The 20,188-nt window shown below is 56.0% G+C and overlaps 1 protein-coding gene across 22 annotated transcripts in view; it reads left to right on the top strand.

The window, feature by feature from the left end:
* LOC308229056 (ETS domain-containing protein Elk-4-like) overlaps positions 1-20,188 on the top strand; it is a 52,255-nt gene that overhangs the window by 7,680 nt on the left and 24,387 nt on the right. For 6 of the 22 annotated variants that reach the window (XR_013958346.1, XM_080632834.1, XM_080632844.1 and 3 more), the window contains 5 exons: positions 2,817-5,635; positions 6,827-7,276; positions 7,523-8,356; positions 9,391-9,656; positions 12,733-13,032. Coding sequence is in view for 21 of the 22 variants with exons in the window: in XM_080632834.1 (XP_080488960.1) it covers positions 7,129-7,276; positions 7,523-8,356; positions 9,391-9,656; positions 12,733-13,032 (1,548 nt within the window). In the remaining variant the exon portion in view is untranslated. Of the gene's footprint in view, positions 1-2,816; positions 5,636-6,826; positions 7,277-7,522; positions 8,357-9,390; positions 9,657-10,472; positions 10,585-12,732; positions 13,033-20,188 lie in introns of those variants that run through there. The other 16 variants (XM_080632842.1, XM_080632839.1, XM_080632845.1 and 13 more) reach the window with 13 other exon arrangements.

Below are 20,188 nucleotides of genomic sequence, written 5' to 3'. Positions count from 1 at the left end.
CTGGAGCTGGAGGAGCTTTAAGCTCCCTTCAACCCAGACCACTCCATGAGTCTATGAAACACATCCCAGGGCCTGGCTCCGCAGGGAACACGCGTGGATGGATGTAATGGGGGGGGTCTGAGCCACCTCTCAGTGTCTCAGCCGTGGGGAGGCCGCTGCCCTTTTTAGCAGCATCCAGCTCTTTTTCCTCTCTTCCCGGTATTCCCTTTACAACCAGCCCATTGTTGGGGGCTGCAGCAGCTGGGTGGAGTGTTTCAGGCTCAAGTGTAATTTCAGCGCCTTTAAAAGCCTTTGGAGGACTCTCTTCCCCCCCTTGCCAGGAGGACAGCAGCGCCAGCAAGGGCTAATGGGATGGATTGCTCTGCAGGCTGCGGGCTCTCCCTAATCCCCTTTGTGGGCCAGCTGGAGTGGACTCGGTGCAGGAGCCCCTGGGCTCAGGCAGAGAAAAGGCAGCTCAGCGGGGGGGGGGTTACACACTGCCCCATGAATACAGACCCTGGCCATGTGGATGGAATCTGTGCCCATGAGCACGCTGCAGAGGGGGGCACCTGGGGGGGGGTGGTGGTGTTAGGGGTTTCCCCCCTTTCCAGTTCAATTTACATTTGTATTCTTCTGCTAAAACTAATACAAGAGGAGGTGGGGGAAGAGGGTGGCTCAGCCTAAGTGCTGGGTGGTGGGCTCAAGGCTTGAACCAGCCCAAATGCCACAGTGATGGGCTCAAGCCCAAATGAGCACAAGTGAAAAGCAGGACCAGATCGTGTCTCACTTCCCCTCCTGCTCCAAAGCAGGGGCTCCTCTCATGAATGAAACCAAAAGGCTGGGGCATGCAGGAGCCAAACAGAGCTCTGCTGGAGTGGCAGCCAAGCCTGTCTGGAGTTGTTTGTAGCAGACCTCATGCTGGCACGGGAAAGGGTGACCAGAAGTGAGGCCCTTGAGAGCAGAAGCTGCAAGTGCTGCTGCTTGGCTGCGTTGTGTGTGTTCGGGAGTGCGTGAGGCTTCTGTTTGCTTTGGGGATTTTGTGCCAGTCCTGAGGAGGTGAAACACTGCGAGACCGTCCCGGCGTGTGGCAGGCACGAGCAGCCCCATTCAGAGCCTCATGGAATGGGTTGGGTTGAAGGGAGCTTAAAGCTCCTCCAGCTCCATCCCCTGCCACAGGCAGGGACACCTTCCACTGGAGCAGCTTGCTCCAAGCCCCTGTGTCCAACCTGGCCTTGAACACTGCCAGGGATGGGGCAGCCACAGCTTCTCTGGGCACCCTGGGCCAGCGCCTCAGCACCCTCACAGGGAAGAGCTTCTGCCTAAGAGCTCATCTCAGTCTCCCCTCTGGCAGGTTCAAGCCATTCCCCCTTGTCAGTAAAGACAGACAGAGACAGATTCCTGTTTGTACCCACAAGGTGAGGAGCAGGAGGCTAGAACTGACCCCTCTTTGCTGCTGGTGAAGCAGACTGACACCAGAGCTAAGGTATCCAAAAACTACAGAAAACACTCAACAGCCACTTGCCCTCACAGCTACACCTTTACCTGAAGGAACCTGGAACTCACACTTCCCAAAGCTTCTGCAGATGAGAACCATGGTGAGGACTGATCAACCTCCAAGGTTGAGGCAGCAGGATGGTGGCATTGAAGGTGCTGCCGTGAAACATTGCAGCGTGGCAGGAAAGAACCCACCCCTGGTCCTGCCGAAGTCAACTGCATCCCTTTGAACCAAACTGGGTCTTCCTTGTTCCCATCCAGGGCATTTCCACCTGCTGCTGCCCTTCCCCTGAGCCGAGCTGATAGAATGGAGCTCAAAGGAAGTGCGGAGTTAATTCAGAGGGACTCAATCGCCCTTCTCCCATCCCTGCTTAATGAGCACTCCGCTCTCCCCACACTGGGAATGGGGTCAAGGAGATTTGGGAAGGGAGGGGGAAGGGGAGAGGGTCAGGAGAGGTCAGGTGAGGGCTCCATTTCATCCCGCAGGGCCTGCCAGAGCTATTCTCCATGGCGTATTTCCCATTCAGCTGCAGTGAATGGACTGATAGCTGTGAAAGGATCTGGCACTGGATGAACAGCCCTTCCCTAAGCACTTGCTCTTGTGCTCTCTCCCACCCTTTCTTCCAAAGGGCTTCCAGGGAGCAGGGAATTAATAACACTCAGAAAGAGCCCCTTGGAAGGTTGGAAATGGACCGTTGTGGTTATGAATGGAAAGCCAAAGGCTGGCAATACCCTTGGCCCTCCCTTCCCTCTGCTGCCCGAGGGGGAATAGGCTTCTGCACCCAGCCTGTGGTGCTGTGGGTCTGTATCACCTGGGAAGTGCTGGGCTGGAGACCCCACATCCCCACCATCTCCTGCACTGGCCAGGACCAGCTTCTCCAAAAAGGCAAGGCTTTTTCTTTTCCTTTGATAAGAAAAAGGCTTTTGTGGGGTCATTTTTAACTCATATAAAACAGGGCTCAGGTTATTGCAAAGCACTGACAGGTCACAAATAGCTGATGAATCCAGTTCTCTGCTGTGTGATCATTACTGTGGTTGTTTGAACCATGGGGTAGGTGCACAACTGTCATAAATCAGAGGGGCTGCTACCACATTTAGTAACACCTCTTGTCCCTTCTGCATCCACGTGAGAGACTGGAAGGATTGTGGAGTATCAGGGTATGGATTCCTCTGAGGAATAAATGAGGTTTTCTCTGCCACATCCCTCAATCTTCATTCTATCTAAGCACTGTCTAGAGATGGTTACTTGTAAGATCCTACATTGGAAAGATGGGGAGGAGGGGACACTGCTTCCAGCCTCTGCTTGTGCATGTCCATCAGTGCACATAGTCCTCTTTCTGCAGGGATGTGGAAAGATGAGCCCCAGGATCTGCTCATGAGGGTGCTCAGAGCCACGTCTGCACCGGCGGAAAGGAAATGGGAGGTGAGCTTGTGCTGATGCTGCTGTCTGTGAGTGAGTCCGTCCCGCTGACATCTCCAGGACACTCCGTGCTGGCTCCAGTGCGTGTCCGTGCACTCGCTGCTGCTCTTCTCACGTGCACATCCTGGGGTTCCTCATGTGGGGCCTGGCTGCGCCTCGGCACTGCAGGGAGATGTTTGTCAGAGCTGCTTCTGGAGCATGTGAGCAGGGAACAAGCTGTGAGCAGGGGAGATGCGTGACTCCAGCCTGGTGCTGCTCTGCCGTTAGAGGAACGGGTTCTGGGAAGAGCCTTTCCCTGGTTTCACCGCTTCTTGCTCCCTGTCAGCACTGTCGGGCGAGCTGTGCTCCGCAGGGGCACACTGCCTGCTTCCTCCGGCCCTTCTGAGTGCTGCAGTGGGCGAGAGCAGAGGAGCAGGACGTGCCAGGGCTGCAGGAGGTGCCGTGCTTTCTGCTTTGGCTGCCCTTGCTGGAGAGGCTCCTGTGTGCAGGTGGGGAGCAGAGCCCTCTCCTCTGTTCTGCTCTCTCTGCCTTTGTCTGCATCCTGCTGCTTTGCTCCTGCCCCAGGACCCGCCTCCTACCTGCTGCCAGCTGAACCAGCCTCTCGGCGTTGATCTGTTGTTTCTCTGCAGAGGAAGGACAGGAAAAGGTTGGTTTTCACGTTTCAAACCCCGGTGTTTAAAGATGCTTTACCTTTCCTCGGGGACAGAGAGAGGAAGAGCAGAGGAAGGCGTCATCAGCTCAGCAGCAGATGATGTCCCCATGGCACGGCAGCTTGGGGAGCAGCAGTGAAGGAGCCCCCCATGTGGCTCCCTTCTGCTCTGTGTACAGGAGGGCTCTGTGTCCCTTTTGGGGAGGATCTGTGGCAAGGGGCTTGGCATTGTGCTCTGTATTGTCCCTATTGTAGAAGTTGGGGGAAACTGAGGCTGGGGGGAAGAAGTGCCTCTTGTCCTGCAGCTTTTGGATCTGTCTGACTGTGAAAGGGTCTCCCTATCACAAGATGCCAAATCCCACCGAGCTGGGCAGGCTGTTGGCAGCTCCCTTGTGTGTGAGGTGTGAATGCTGCTGTTAGACCAGGACCGCCCTAGGACGTGGTGACTGACTCCTTCCCCATCCAAACAAAGCTTATAGAGCTCCAGAACCAAACCAGCCCATAGCCTGTCAGCAGAGTTGTCTTGGAAGAGAGGGGAGGTTTGAACGAAGGCTTTGGTCTTGCTGCTGGGGCTGTTACCTAGAGGCAAAGCTGCAGGGAACGTCTCATCTTTACCCAGCAAACACCGGTCCATGCCCTAACCCCGTCTGTGCGGCCCCAGCCCATCAGCAAGGAGCTGGTGGTGCCGCGCTCTGGCACAGCGACATCGCCGCGCTGGTGCCTGTGTTTGCCCAGTGCAGGCGTGGCCGCGGTGCTGATCACACCCCACCAGGGAGGGCCCTGAAACCAAACCCCGTGTGTACCTGCCGCGGGTTCCACCTCGGCGCCCGACCGCTTAAGTAGCTTCTCCCGAGTGCTGCGGGACCCTGGGGAGCAGCTCGAGGAACCAGGGATCACCTCTGACCGCGCTGCCTGCAGGAGGTGAGTCCTGGCTTCTGCCTTCCTTTCTGCTGCGCCTCCCAAAGCTTCCTCTCCCATCCCTCTGCCCCCATCCTCCCTGGCCCGCACTGGTGTTTCTGTCCAGCTGAGTCAGTGCATCTCCCTGTGAGCTGTGAACAAAGTGAAACCCAAGGCATCGATGGGGATTGGCACCAAATGAAGTTTAAACAGGAAAGGGCTCACCTGGAGCTGCAGTTTGGTTGCTGGTGGCAGCTTCTCATCTCTGACTGTCCATGAGTATTGCTTCTGGATACATAGGGATTCCTTTAGTCCTTAAAGCCCTGTGAGGGTGTGGAAGGGAAAAAGACGAGTCTTGTCTTCCCTACTGGTTAGAAATCCTCTCTGTGTGTAAGACATCTTCTATTGAATGTTTGGAGTTTACCTTGGGATAAGGAGGGATAAGCCCCCTCCTTAAGCCCTCCAAGAGCCTGGACTGCAGCAGTCAGTGGACATTACACCTCCCTCCCAGGTCTGTTTTAGAGCGATGATGGCTCGGTTCATTCTGGCTTGGGAGTCTGCTCCCTTTAGCCAACAGCACCAAGGCTTGTGCTGCTGCAGCTTGAATTCCTATCCCAGGGCTGTCAGCCAGCTGGGGACCCATCATCCATGAGCAAGGCTGAGCATCCTGTGTGTGGCCCACATCTGAGGACGGTGGTTGCTGCCCCCAGCCCTTGCAGATAGAGTGCATCTGAAGTAAGGCTGAGCATGTCTGGGGCCTCCGAGCGCGCCTTTGAAGCCATGTCTAGTGATGAAAGGAAAACTGTTGCTGTTCCCGCCTGCCTTCCCTTGCTGTTTGACCTTGGGCAAGTCATTTGAATGTTCACACTTGTTAAAAGGAGGTATCTGTTGTGCCAGTTGGGGTCTCAGTGTTGGGAGGGGTGGACCTGAGAGATAGGAAGGAAAATAATCAGTCCTTTTTGCGTGTCATTGGCAGCCCATCAGCTCCTGAGCTCAGGAGGTGCCTCCCCTCCGCAGCAGCAAGAGGCAGGGAGTGATGCTTGCACCTCTGTAGGAACCTCATCACCGCACATCCTCACCCACTCATCTCCATGGGGCTTATTTGAAGAGGGGAAGGAAAAGGGAGACTGCAGAAGCTGTCCCAGCTGTACCTGTCTGCTCTCTTGTGCAGTGATGGCATCAAATGCATCTGTGAGGTTAGGGAACACTCACTGGCACCACATTTGGTGTTCACATGGGGTTTTCTCTCTGCCCAGTGTAGCTGTGGCACAGCTGTGGTCCAGCACTGCTGGTTCAGCTGCTGCTGAGGAGGAAGGGGAGTGTTGGGGATGTTCCCTGTTCCCATTTCTCTCCCCTGTAATGAAGGCAAAGACGTTGGAGGGGCACCAGGCTGCACAACTGGATTCTCACCTCTTTTTCATCTGCATTCAGCCTCCTCCATCCACAGGACCCAAAGCACGGTGGAGGCACAGGAGGCTGAAGCTTCTGTGCAAAGTGGTAACATCAATCCTGGAACTAGGCAGCAATTTGGTTTACTCTTGATTCCGTGGCTGTGAAGGAGCTTCATGTCTTGCTAACCCACTCTACCTTCCCTAGCATAACCATGGACCAGTAGGTGCTTTGAGCAAGACAGCACTTGGGTGGACTAGATGCTGGTAACTGACATCATGGCAGGGTCCTAACAGGTTACAAAGAGGCATCTGCTTACTCTTGCCTTAGCTGCTTAGCCCCTGTCCTGCTCTGGTGGCCTCTCCCCTCTGCAGAAGGCTGGAAAGAGGGAGCGTGTTACAGGGCGAGTAAATGACTCAGCCTAATGAGTAAGGTAATTGCTGTTCACTGTTAGATGAGGCTAAATGGGTCAGGTTTGTTTGTGAAACTCCATGGAGGCACCATCTGTTCCCTGTGCCCTGTCTTGGGCCGGAGATGGGATTTGGGTGAAACTGCTCCCCTGGGAGCTCGCGGAGCAGTGCCAATGGTGCCCTGTCATTAGGCAGGGGGGTGGGTCTCTGGGGATGACCCTGTGTGACTGCAGCCCTGAGCCTTGAAGGGGTTTCTAATTGATTTCACTGGGAGAGGGGACCTTGAGTCCTTTGTTTGTCTGCTACAACTGCCCGTCTCTGAGATGAGGCTGGACATCAGACCTCCCTTAGCCCAAGGGCAGAGTTGCATTTCCCCAAACCATGCCTGACACTTGTCACAAGCCCTTGGAGAGGAACCCGGCACCGATGTGGTTGTGTCTCTTAATCCTGCTGCTCTCACAGATGTCCTCTCATCACCCTCCTGTGTGACCGTCCCTTTCAGCGATGACGTGTCTGTGCGGTGCCTGGTTTTAGCCCTTTCCGCTGCCCTGGACCCCGCTGTGTCTAACAAGCTCTCTCTCCTTACAGACCACAGCATATGAGCAGAAGGGGAAGCCTGGAGTGGGATCCGTGCCTGCCCACGCCTGGACTCAGCATCGCTGGGGCCACATCTTGCACAAAGAGGAAGAGCAAAAGACACTTCATTCCCCCTTGCTAAAGATGGGAGGCAGCATCTGTGCAGCAGAGCAGGCAGGGAAGCTCCAGACCTGGCCTGTGGGGCATCCATGGCTGTGCTGCAGCCAGAGCACAGCAGCTCGCTGGCACTAGGGCTGTGAGCCAGCACGGGGCAGGCAGCCGGGGCCAGCACAGGGCAGGCAGCCGGGGCCAGCATGCTCTTCCACAACAGCAAGACCCAGCTTCTGCTGGTCAACTCCCTGACATTCGGCCTGGAGGTCTGCCTGGCTGCAGGGATAACCTATGTGCCTCCGCTGCTGCTGGAAGTGGGAGTGGAGGAGAAGTTCATGACCATGGTTTTGGGTAGGCAGCTTTTCTCTCACCTTTGAAGTGCTTGTTTTCCCTTGGAGTCTGGAGGGCAAATAAGGGCATGGGGGCTTGTCTTTGAGGGGTGTCTCTACGGTCACATCAAGGGCAGCCTGTTTCTGGAGGAGGGGGCTGTGTCCCAGTGAAGCATGCTGAGTTCCTGAAACACCCCGGGCTATTTCTTTGCAGTGCATACAGAGCAGTGTGCTCCAGACGTTAACACCACCTCTTTCTCTTTTCCAGGGATAGGACCTGTCCTTGGCTTGGTTTTTGTCCCACTGATAGGATCCGCCAGTGACCACTGGCACAGCAGCTATGGCCGGAGGAGACCTTTCATCTGGATGCTTTGCCTCGGAGTCCTGCTCAGCCTCTTCATTATCCCACATGCCAGCAGCCTGGCCAGCCTGTTCGCCCTCAAACCTCGTCCTCTGGAGATTGCCTTCCTCATCCTGGGCATCGGCTTACTGGACTTCTGTGGCCAGGTCTGCTTCACTCCGCTGGAGGCTCTGCTCTCAGACCTCTTCCAGGAGCCAGACAACTGCCGTCAGGCCTTCTCCATGTATGCATTCATGATCAGCCTGGGGGGCTGCATTGGCTACCTGCTTCCAGCCATAGACTGGGGTGGCAGCTTTCTGGCCCCGTACCTGGGAGGGCAGGAGACCTGCCTCTTCAGCCTCCTTGCCATCATTTTCCTTGGCTGTGTGCTGGCCACGCTCTTTGTGACAGAGGAGGCAGCCACCCAGGCAGATGCTCTGGATGGCCCGGCACTGAAGGATGCTCTCCCTAAACCCTCACCCCCTGCCTGCTGCTCTTGCCCCATCTCCAGGGGCTCGTGTCTCCTGCAGGCCAGGCACATGATGCAGGCACTGAGGAACCTCTGCACGCTGGTGCCACGGCTTCACAGCCTCTACTGCCGCATCCCCAAGGTCATCCGGCGCCTGTTTGTGGCCGAGCTCTGCAGCTGGATGGCACTCATGACTTTCATGCTGTTCTACACAGATTTTGTTGGGGAAGGGCTGTACCATGGTGTCCCCAGGGCCAAGCCAGGCACGGATGCCAGACGCCACTACGATGAAGGTGAGAAGTGAAGCAGCTGCTCTGAGGCTGCAGCATCTGTTCCCTGGGACAGGAGCAGTCAGTGGGAGCTGGAATGGGCTCAGCTCTGCTGGTAATGCACAACAACATTGCAGTTGTTCTACTGTGAGCTTCCCATCTCACATCTGTGTTTGGGGAGCCCTCAGGCAGCTTCCCCAGTTCTCACCCCTTTCTGCAGTGCTTTCTGATAGTGCTCACCACTGGAGTATGTAGCTGCCACGTCCACATCGTGGAATACTCTCACTGCAGCACGCTACCTGCTTGCTCCTGTTGCCTGCTGTCCCGTGTTGGCTGCTGTGTGCTGCCAGAACCTTGACTGGCTCCTGGCCCTTCTCCTCTCCCGGATCTAAGTCTTTTATTCTTGGCGGCACCTTCCTGGCCCTCCTCCTCCTCCAGCTGTACATCTTGCCCTCTGATTTTTCCACTCGCTGCCTCTGTGAGCTCTGCAGTACACTGCCTCTTTGTGCTGAGTGTCTGTTTAACTTAGAGGGAGCTTAATTATTATTTAACACTTGCACTGTATAGCTCCCAGCAGGTCAGGGCTCCATTGTGCTGGCTGTCACAGAAACATATGTTGAGTAATGATCCCTGCTCCAAAGAGTTAATGGTTTTAATTCCCTGAAATCTGATAGAGCTTTGCAAAGGGTAAGGTCCGGATTGCTACCGGATACCGCAGTCATTCAGTGCATGTTGTATGCTTTACCTTGGCTTAGGCACAATTCCTTGTTCCTTTCATTCTGTTGCTGGTTTTGGCATCAGATAACAACAGATCCTGGTTCATGAGCAGGTGACAGATGCTGGCCTAAGAGTGGGAAGGTGCAAACAGCTTCCAAAGACAGGGATGCCATTTGGATTCCTATCTCCCGTTGTCCTTTTGGTTCAACTGGGGTGCCCAGGAGCATGTGTGGGAAATGCTTGCTGCTGGTGGAGGGTGGGAGCTGCAGCGGGGCTGCTGCAAGCCTGGGATGTGTTGGGTGAAGCCTGGGTGCAGTCTCACCACCTCTGCTTCCCTGCAGGGGTCCGCATGGGCAGTTTGGGCCTCTTCCTGCAGTGCATCACATCCATCTTCTTCTCGACAATCATGGACCGGATGGTGACGCGCTTCGGGGCGCGCGCGGTGTACCTGAGCAGCGTGGTGTTCTTCCCCGGGGCTGCCATCGTCATGTGCCTCTCCCACAGTGTCACCGTTGTCACCATCTCGGCTGCTCTGACAGGCTTCACCTTCTCTGCACTCCAGATCCTGCCGTACACACTGGCATCACTGTACCACCATGAGAAACAGGTAGGGATCAGCTCCAGGGTGCTGTGAGGACAGCCTGGCCAGCCTCTCGTAGCCAGACCAGTCCGTTCAGCACATGGGAGAGAAACACCTGCCTGTGTGCAAAGGCTTTCCACATGGGCCTCTTGTCTCCAGGCTATGTCTTCTCTGGACATTTGTCTGAAATGGAGTTGATAAGAGAGTTTGGCATCTCCTTCCTTAGGCATCCCCTTCTCACAACAAGCATTATGCAGGTTTAAAAAGTGGGGAGTGGGTAAGATGGGAGAAACGAGCTGGGGTTGGTGTATCAAAAGGGATGTCTTGCGTTCCTCTGTGTCCTGCATATTGTTAGGGAAAGTGGTGCAGGTTAGTTCCAGCTCTGTACATTCTGCAACCAAGTCACATCTGCAGCTCCGAGATGTGCTAAAATCCTCATTTTCCTCCCTTCGAGGGGTTGCGTTGCAGTTGTCCATAGCATGAAGATCAGCACCATGAAAACAGGTTCTTCATATTCCCCTCGCTCCAAGGGTGTGAAACTTTGGACACCAAGTGCAGGGAGGTGTGGGGTATAGCCAGGTTTGGTTTCTTTTGCCCTGCCTTCAAAATTCCTCCTTCCTCCACCAAGCACTTTGCAGCAGACTGCAGGGAGACCCCAAAGAGGTAAATCCTAAAGTGCCTTTGGATTCCCCATCTGCCCCATTTTTGTCCTTTTCTCTTCCTGTTGAAACCTCCCATCCCTCCTGTTTGCTTCCCCTCATTCCCTCGTTCCTGCTTCCTCTCTTCCCTCCCCTTTTTTACTTTCTTTGTTTTCTCCCCTGTCTTTAACCACTGCTCCTGAAGTGAAGCAGCAGAAGGGGGCACCCACAGTGGCTGCTGCTGCCCCCCCGTGTGGGACCGCTGGCGGCAGCCTCAGGGCCACCTCCGCTGGAGCTCCCTGCTCTGCACAGCCTGCGTAAGTCACTCTCTTCTCCTGCATGCCCTCTCCTTAGCATGGCCACTGAACCTCACCTAGGGCAGGAGGAAAACATCTGCATGTCCTGGTAGCCTCTGAAAGCTTGCTGGAGATGCATGGTGGCGTTCCCACCTTGTGCAGAAGGTCAGGGACTGCTGGGTTCCTCATTCCCACCACTGCCCAGCAACTCCAGAGGACACTCTTGTGAGTCCCCACTTGCAGCATTGTGTGCAGTTCTGGTGTTCCCCACATAAGGACATGGAGATGTTGGAGCAAGTCCAGAGGAGGCCATGAGGATGCTCAGGAGCTGGAGCACCTCCCATGTGGAGACAGGCTGAGAACATTGGGGCTGTTCAGCCTGGAGAAGAGAAACTGCGTGGAGACCTCAGAGCAGCTTCCAGTGTCTGAAGGGGGCTACAAGGATGCTGGAGAGGGGCTCTTCATCAGGGACTGTAGCAACAGGACAAGGGGTGATGGGTTCAGACTGAAACAGGGGAAGTTCAGGTTGGACATAAAGAAGTTCTTCCCTGTGAGGGTGGTGACACACTGGAATGGGTCCCCCAGAGACACGGTAAATGCTCCATCCCTGGCAGTGTTCAAGGCCAGGTTGGACATGGTCTAATGTGAGATGCCTCTTCCCATGGCAGGGGGTTGGAACTGGGTGATCTTAAGGTCCTTTCCAACCCAAACCATTCCATGATTCTCTGAGATGAAGCTGTTGATTGAGGCTCCTGCGGTTGTATCCTGTTGCAAGGGGTGATTTTAAAGCAGAGGTTCTCACTAAGCTCATTCCTGTGAGTATGCATTTAAGTTACTTGCTCTGGATTTAGATTAATTCTCCACACTGAGTATTCACCCCCCTGCCAGAACATGTATCTGTGAGGTCCCAGCCTGGATCATTATAGAAACCAAGAAAACATGGCCTGAGCCTTGAGGGCAGCTGAGCAGGCTTTTGAGAACATCAGTGTTGAATAGGAAGGGCTGGAGCTGTGGGGGACATCCTCCTTTGGCTCACACAATGCCCTTTCTGTGCTGAGTTTGGAGTTGCTTTGAAGTCTGATGGCAATAGCAGGCATGTGGGAGGGTTTTTAAGCTCCACAGAAGATAAGTGCCGGTCCTGGATGGATGCATTGGAGCATAAAGTCATGAATTAAGGAGCTGAAGGGTACAGTGAGCAGCCGAGCAGAGCCCAGGTAAAGCCTTTGGAGGGTGATTGCTCTTTAGTGAGGTTCTTTTCATCTGGTTTCTGTTCTGTGATTGAATCTGAAGCTGTTTGTGCCCCGGCTCTGCAGCCGTGGCCTGGGGCAGCATGAACAGAGGCTGACACACAGGGGCAGGGCTGGGTGCAGCTGCGTTCATGCTCCTGCCCCAGCTCCTGTTCTCTGCAGCCAGGCTAAGGCAAGCCCCTTGCAGCAGGGAGGCTGCTCTCTGCTCTCGAACATGTGCTCATGTCCCCCTTTGGCTTTGTTAGTTCAACCTCCCCACGGGGAGAATGGGCTACCATGGCCTTGCTTATCTGCTCTGCCCCATGCAGAGCAGGGCTTGTGCATAATGCCCCAGGTTTTCTGCACTGGTTTCCCTGGCCACACGTGAGTGCCCATTGTTTGTTGGTGTGAAGTTCTAAACACTTGTGCTTGCACTGGAGTGGCCTCTCTGGCTTTGGGATGCATCCAGGGTGGGCGCTGGCCCTTCGCTCCTGTCCTGCAGGAGCAGCTGACTCAGGATGGGGTGAGCTGTGCTTGGTGCCCGGGTTCCTTTGGCACCCACTGAGGAGGTGACAAGAGGAAGGTGACCTGAGGAAGCTCAGTGCAATGTCCCCAGGCAGAACCTGGGCTGGCTTTGGGCTCCAGCACAGCCAAGGCACCACTTGGCCACATCCCCTGATGAGTCAGGGCTGCTTCGTACCCTGTGGCAGACAGGAAGAGCTGAGCTGGCTCCTGGGGACCATCAGGATGGCTCCTGGAGCCCATCTCACATGGAGATCCTATCTCAGACTTGCTGCGGGCTCTCCCCACCTCTGACAGCCTGACCCAGCACACACAAAGCACAGCCTGGCTCTGTCTTGTGCAAAGAGTGGGGTCCCACCTCGCTTGCTGGGCTCCGCGCCACCCGCCCGCTCCTCCTCACCTGCCTCCTTCTTTCCCTTAGGTGTTCTTGCATAAATACAAGAGCAAAGAGGAGGAAGCTGCAGCTCGCTTGGACAAGAAATCCTTCTCCAAAGGCCTGCTTCCCAGCCAGAAGCTGCCTTACCAGAATGGACACACTGGGAGCCTCTTCTCCTCCTCCTGCTCTTCCTCCGCGGCCCCAGCTGCCAGCTCAGCTCTGTGCGTCAGCTCCTCCTGCGACGTCTCCCTCAGGATGATGGTGGGAGAAACGGACCCGGTGGCTCCCGGCCGAGGGATCTGCCTGGACCTGGCTATTTTGGACAGTGCCTTCCTCCTCTCTCAGGTTGTCCCCTCCCTCTTCATGGGCTCCATCGTCCAGTTTACACAGTCAGTGACTGCCTACATGGTGTCAGCTGCTGCTTTCGGCCTCGTAGCCATTTACTTTGCAACCAAAGTTGTCTTTGATAAGAGTGACATGGCCAAGTACGCGGTGTGATGTGAAGGCACAGGGGCAGCACGTGGCCAGATGAGTCCTCTGTGTGTGTGTGTGTGTGTGTTCACGTGGCCAATGGTGCAAAGCCTCGTGTGGTTCCTGCTCTCCCCATGCTGCTGCTGTAGCCCCAGGGGTAGTTCTGGGGCTGAGGGCAGGAGAGATGCAGCAGCGCTAATCTCAGGTGTAAATAGGAGGCATTGGGGCATTGTGCTTTGGGCCATCAGTGCTTTCCAAAGGTGCCTTTATCAAAAGACAGCACTGCACAGCCAGCACCAAAGGGGTTATCCAGGGAGGGAGAAAGGAAATGGATTTTTCCTTTAGTAACGGGTCATTTTCTTAGCTGGAGAGGCAATGGAGAGGGGAGGCAAGGAATCATTTGCTCTCCTGTTCTCCAGTTAGAGCTGTACCCTCTTCCCCAGCTTCTTGCAGTTCTACTCAACCTCTTGAGCAATACTTCTGCAAATAGGACACTGGGAGGAGATTTCCTTGGGGAAAAACATAGAATGGGTGGCTAAGGTATGGCCATGTGTGCACACACGCTTCCATCCCACCTCTGCTCTGCTCTGCTCTGCCTGGGAGAAACCATCAGGAGAAAAGCGACTATGTCTTGTTTCAGGAAAACAAGGTAAAGTTTCATTAGGACCAGTTCCAAAAGGTGACTTATCTTTTACCTATGCACCAGCTGGCAGCAGATGGAAAGGGCTTCTTCATTTCTTTGCTTTAATGGTTCTGTTTAGCTTTCCTCAGTCACTCCGCCCTCCCCTCAGTGCTCAGAGCTCCTGCCTGCTCTCTCCTCTAGCAGATCTAGACCAGGCCCCTCAAGGATGCTGCCACATCACAAGGAAAATCTGTCCCTGGAGGGTTTTCAGCCCTGGGACAGTGAGAGGGAGCAGGAAGGGCTCTCCTGAGGAAGCTGCAGGGGTTTTCTGCTGTCAGACAGTTGCATTTGGCAGCAGTCACTTCTGCAGTTGGTCCCCAGCACAGTGGCTCAGCCACTCGGAGACCACCCATACCCCAATAGGAGAAGGGCCTGGCCCACAGGCAGCGCTTGGACTTTGAAATGGTCCCAACTCTGCTCGCAATCACCAAATGGTTTGGGTTGGAAGGGACCTCAAAGCTCATCCAGCTCCAACCCCTGCCACGGGCAGGGACCCCTTCCACTGGAGCAGCTTGCTCCAAGCCCCTGTGTCCAACCTGGCCTTGAACACTGCCAGGGATGGGGCAGCCACAGCTTCTCTGGGCACCCTGGGCCAGCGCCTCAGCACCCTCACAGGGAAGAGCTTCTGCCTAAGAGCTCATCTCAGTCTCCCTCTGGCAGGTTCAAGCCATTCCCAAGGCTCCCTCCATGCACTTGCCAGAAGTCCCTCTGCAGCAGAGGAAAAGCATCCCCTGGTCTGTTGGAGGCTGTGAGTGTGCAGGGGAAGCTGAACAGCCCTTAACTGGTGTAGATCTTTGGCTGCTCCAAACCCAGTGTCTGTGGCTGCTGTTGTGTGGGCAGCGAGGGGCACTTGTGAGGTTCTGCTGAAGGGCAAAGTGTTGCTATATTTGCTTTCCTCCCTGGCATTGAGGCAGAGCTACTCCCCTGCTGTCTGCAGATGGTCCTCCCAGGGTTTCTCCCAAGCTTTTTAAGCACTTCTTTCCCGTAAAGGGTCACTAGTTTGGTTTTATTTCTTCACAAATTATATGCCTCCCTTCCCCACAACAAGGTCTGTGTGCTGAACTGCAGCTCTTTTGGGGATGGGTTTGGCAGCTGCTTAACCACCTACAGAAAGAGTGTTTTGTCTGTCCTTCCTCCCCTGGTCACCGTCCACCGCAGGAATAATCTTGAAGGCAAAATACTAATGCCAAAGGTGGGCTGGAGAAATGCTCCTGGTGATCAGTGATCTCAGAGGCAGGAGTTTCCCAGCAGGTCCCTACCTGAGTGCTGGACATTATGTAAAGCTGGGGAACACAGCACATGGAGGCTGCTACGATGCTAAAGTGCTTTTTGAGCCATTTGTTTAAGTGCCTAAAGAGAACTTCCCCCCCAAACTACATGGATTTGACGATAAAGGCCTTGGGTGTGTCATTACAGACCCCTAAGTGATAAAGCAGCAGCAGCTCCAGAGTGTCTATTGAGAAACTTAGATTTGTCCTTCCTGGCTTCTGCTGAGGACACGTGTATCACACAGGGACCAGATGGGGACTTGGGCATGTCCTAGTGCAAGTGAGCACATCCCTTGTGTGCTGTTACTGATGGAACCTCTCTAGGGTTTGATCCTGCTCCACCACTTGTGGATATAAGTACAAGCTCCTCATGAGCTTCTCATTTCAGGTAGTAGGTGCACCAGGTTGCCCGGAGAGGTGGTTGAATGCACTTGAGATATTGGAGACCAGACTGGATGTGGTTCTGGGCAACTGATGCAGTCAAAGATGTTCCTGCTCATTGCAGGGGGTTGGAACTGGCTGAGCTTTCACGGTCCCTTCCAACCCAAACTGTTCTGTAAGTCTGTGATTCTGCTTTCTTCTCCCAGTGAATCATGCACTGCCTCTCCTTGTGCGAGATGTGGGTTGTGATTGTTTGCTGAGGAGCAGGAGGAAGGATGGAGAGTGTCATTTGAACGCAAGGCTGTTGTGAGTCTGTGCCTTGGGGAGGGATGTGTGGATGGATGTGGGGGTTTCGTGCGAGATCACCGCCTGTCTGCGCGAGGTTCACGTTTTATTTATTCGGTAGAGGAACTATTTTGCCTCCAGTGCGGGAGGAGCCGGGATGCTCGGGATTTGTATGGAAAAAGGCATTAAAAGGTCTTTAAATGGGAATTGACGCTTGTATGGGTCTATGACCGTGTGCTTGCGTGTGTGCGCCGCTGGGTGGCGCCACCACCGCGGAGGCGAGGGGCGTGGCCTGGGCGACATAAGGGGGCGTGGCCTCAGCGCTGGCCCTGCCCCTCCGGCGGCCGTGGGGCCGGTTCCGGCTCCCGTTCCCGGCTCCAGGACCGGAGCCTCCCGTTGTGCCCCGGGACGTGCTTTAACGCGTGGGTCTCTGCCGTGCGCATCCCGCCCAAGGGGCTGCACCGGCCTCACAGCTCGCTGCGAGTCCAGGCGGTGCCGCAGGAGGTGGGACCTGAGGAGCTCCACGAGCTGAGGCTTTCCCATCCCTGCCGGCAGTTCCGCTCTGTCAGCACTCATGGGCTGAAGCTGAGACACGGGGTAAGTGGCGGCGAGTCGGGAGGGCTGCGGGCTGCCCTCCCCGAACAGCATCCACCTCCATTGCTGGGGGCCTGGCGGCGTGTTTGTCAACCGTGAAGCCTTGCTGTGGCCTGGGAGGTTTCGTTCAGGCTCAGACACTCACGGTTCTTCCAGAGCAGAGGAATTCTGTGCCCGCTCCCCGGGGTAAAGCAGAGAAAATCCCTTTTCCTAAGGGGCTGCAGAATGGGCCTCTTGGGAATACCTGGCCTCAAATCACTGCCACCATCAAACCCTAGAGGTGGCTTGAGCACGATTCCTCCCTTGGATCAATGTGTTGAGCAGAACACTGTCACCTTTGTCACTCACACTTTGTTTCGCATCGCAGGGTGCGAGGCTCCCCGGTGCCATAAGGAACACCAGAGTGGAAAGCTGCTGGGCATTGCTCCCGGGCAGCCTGCGGGGCTGCTCCTCTGCAGCTCCATGGGGCCTGAGGCCTTCCTCGAGCACAGCCTCCAAGGAATCCCTTGGAGAGCTGCAGGTTGCCTGCAGAGCCCCAGCGAGGACAGACCTCACACAGCTCCTGTCGCAGCAGCATCTGCACACTAGGGCCCTGCCAGAAGCATTCCTCCTGCAATGGAAGCCTCTATCCAAAGGGATGTCAGCAAATGGAAGCCTGTATCCAAAGGGATGCCAGCAGCAGCCATCACCTCTGCTACCTTCAAGGACTCAAGTTGGTTTAGTCCTGAACTCCAGAATTCCCTTTCCCAGCTCTCGAGACCCTGCGGAGCACTGCTGACAGGGACTGGCTTGACTGGTTTGCAGAAGCCTCACGGACTCACTCACTCTGGAAGAGGTTCACAAGGGACTTTGGGGTTCTCTTTCTCTTGGAAACTCCCTTTCTGCATTAAACGTTAAAAGATGCTTCCCCCGGGGGTGGTTCAGGTGCTGCAGGAGCAGGATGCGGCCTCCACGCTGCGTCTGGAAGGACAAGGATGGTTTGTGGGTCCTCGGGCACCGCGCTCGCATCCCTATGAGCCACAGCAGTGCCTGGGGGGTTCCATGTGTGGGACCAGTCCCCTTCTGGAGACCACACAGGGGATGCTGGGCTTGGAAACCTGGTGTTTGCGTCCTCGAGGGCCCCACGTGCTGAGCCCACACTCTCTGTGTGTGATGCTCTCTGGAGGTGTGACTGCCTGGGCTGGCTTTAAACCCGCTTGTTGAGGCACCAGTAGCCACTGTAACCACAGTGTGGTCTCTGGTGAGCCCTCACCATGGCCCCGGGCAGGCTGGCTCCGAGCTGTCCTGTTCCCTGTTCCCAAAGTAGCTTGAATCCAGCAGTGAGAGCTCTGTACCACGGCTGCACTGTGACGAAACCAGCACTCTCTTGGATTGGATCTCAGTTTACTCCTAGTTGTAAGCCACATGTGCCATAGCAGCAACAGCTGCCCTGTGGCGTAGGTGGAAGAGGGCTCAAGTGTTTAATTGTGTATTTTGACCTTCATAAAGTCCCCAAAGACATTTGCTGCTGGGGGGGAATCCAGCTCCTTGCAGCCCGTTGGCGTCCTGCAAGGGAGAGCGGTCCCCGCACGATGTTTGAGCAGCAGATTCCCAACCACCTGGTTCTTCATCTGGGATATTTGGGGATGCTCATAGAACCCTGCAGTGGTTTGGGTTGAAGGGACCTCAAAGCTCCTCCAGCTCCAACCCCTACCATGGGCAGGGACACCTTCCACTAGAGCAGCTTGCTCCAAGCCCCTGTGTCCAACCTGGCCTTGAACACTGCCAGGGATGGGGCACTTGTGCATCCATTCAGCTCCCTCAGCGGGGCGCAGTGCAAGGGGGGCAGGAGGCACAGCAGCAGCTCCAGCAAAGTCCTTTATGGGTCGGAAGAAGCCCAGCACGGAGAGCGCTCACCTGGCACAGGCTCTGTTTGGGGAGCAGTGCCCCTGCTGCTGCTGACGTCCTTCGTGTGTTTGACTTGTGCTTAGCACCAGCCCAGCCCCTCGCTGCTCTGCCAGCTCCCGAGCCCTGGCAGCCGTCCGGGAGGGCGCGAGGTGCTTGCACAAACAGGGAGGGAGCGCCGGGCGCTGCGCCCTTCCCGCACGGCTCTGCCAGGGTGCCTCAAGCTGGTGTTTGGCACCTGCGGGCTCTTTCCAGCTCAGGTGCGCTCGTGCCGCCCTCCTGTTATCCCAGAGCAGGACCTCGTGCTCCTCTGAAGCTGCCCTTGAGCTGGCTTCAGTGAGGAGCGCTGGGTGGTACCCAAGTGAAGGGAGGGAAACGAGCTCCTCTTTTCCCTGGGTTTGCCCAGCCAAGAGCCAAAGCCTCTCTGGGGTTGCCCTTTGTTGGAGCAGGTTCTTGCCTGGCTGCGATTTGCTCCAGGGCTCCCTTCGCAGGCCACGCTCCAGCACTGACCCAGGCCCCTCTTGGGCTTTTCTCTGTCCTGCTTTGCTCCTCTCCCCTGCTCCCAGCTCCTCCACAGCGCTCCCTGCTCGCCCTGGGCCTGCCCCATCCTGCCTCCCTCCGCTCCCAGCCGAAGGCAAGAGGAGAGGCTCCGTGTTTCCAAGCTGTGGAGCAAGAAGAGCTCTGCCTCATCCCTGGTGCTTCGCTGTTCTGCATGTGCAGAGCGGCTCCCGCAGAGGCCGTGCCGGGGTGGATCCGTTCTGGGAATGCTGGTGCCCTGCAGCTCCCCACGTTTGTTTTGCCATCCCTGTTAAAGAAACCACAAAGGGAGGGGAGGGATGGTTCTGAAATCAAACACCCAGATGGGTATCTCCTGTGCAATGCACATCAGAGCCTCACCTGCTTCCCTCTGGGGACTATGGGGTGAGCGGCTTGAAAGGCTCTGTAATTGCCTCTCCTTTGCTCCAGTGAGGATGCTGGTCTGGTGCAGAAGCGTTGGTTGTGGAGAGGCAGACAAGATCCATGGCTTTGGGATGGGCGCTTGTGCCTCCCCACAGACCAAAACACAGCACAGCACCGAGCTGCTGGGCCGTAACCCTGGCTCCATCCCAGAGGGTGCCAGTAAGTGAGTGGCACCGCGTGCCTCCCGTGGTTCCCACGTGGCGGAGTGGGCATGGGAGGAACCGGTTGCCTTGTGCTGTCAGGTTGCTAAGCAGTGCTGCTTAAGCAGTGAAGTGCAAGCAGAGAGGAGCTGTGCGAGAGCACAAAGAGAAACCCAGGCAGAGCTTCCCCATGTGCAGCCGGGGCTCGGGATGGAGCCGTGCGTGGTGCAGAGCCCCCCATCCTCGGTGACAGCACTGCCATTCCCAAGCTGCAGCCCATGGGGAGCTCGTGCCTCCCAGAGCAGGTAAGGCCAGTGCAAACCAGGGCCTGGTTTAGGGCCCCTTTGGAAACACATCTCTAAGGTCATCAGTTGGGTGGTCCCCAGCCACAGGCGGCCCTGAGGAGGGAGAGGTGGTGCAGGGATGCAGGTGGGGAAGCTTTGCAGCCCTGCGGGGAGGTGTTAACCCTCCTCTGGCGCAGCAGCGCTTCCCGATGCTGGGAGCCCCTCGCTGGTGTCCCGGGATGGGTTCGAGCTCTTCCGGAGCGCAAATCCAATGTTTTCCTTGCAAAGAAGCGGGGTAGATCCTGGCCTTGGGCTGCCAGAGCTCACACGTGGGGAGCAACCTGGGGACAGAGGGGTTAAGGGCACCGGGAAGCTTAATGAGCAGAGGAGCTCAATTAAACCAGGTGCTGGAGTGACCTGCCCCGGCCATGCTGGTGCCTCCTTGCTCAGAATCAGCCTCCGAGCAGGCACGAGTCCACTCACAAAGAGGTTGGAGAAGGGAAGAGCATCTCCATGTAGGAATAAGGCGATGGGCGAGTGGCTGCTGTTTAT

The sequence above is a fragment of the Psittacula echo genome (genome assembly GCF_963264785.1).
Source record: "Psittacula echo genome assembly, chromosome: 22".
NCBI lineage: Eukaryota > Metazoa > Chordata > Aves > Psittaciformes > Psittacidae > Psittacula > Psittacula echo.
Note: the sequence above shows the minus strand (reverse complement) of the source record. Positions and strands in the feature narration are given on the sequence as shown.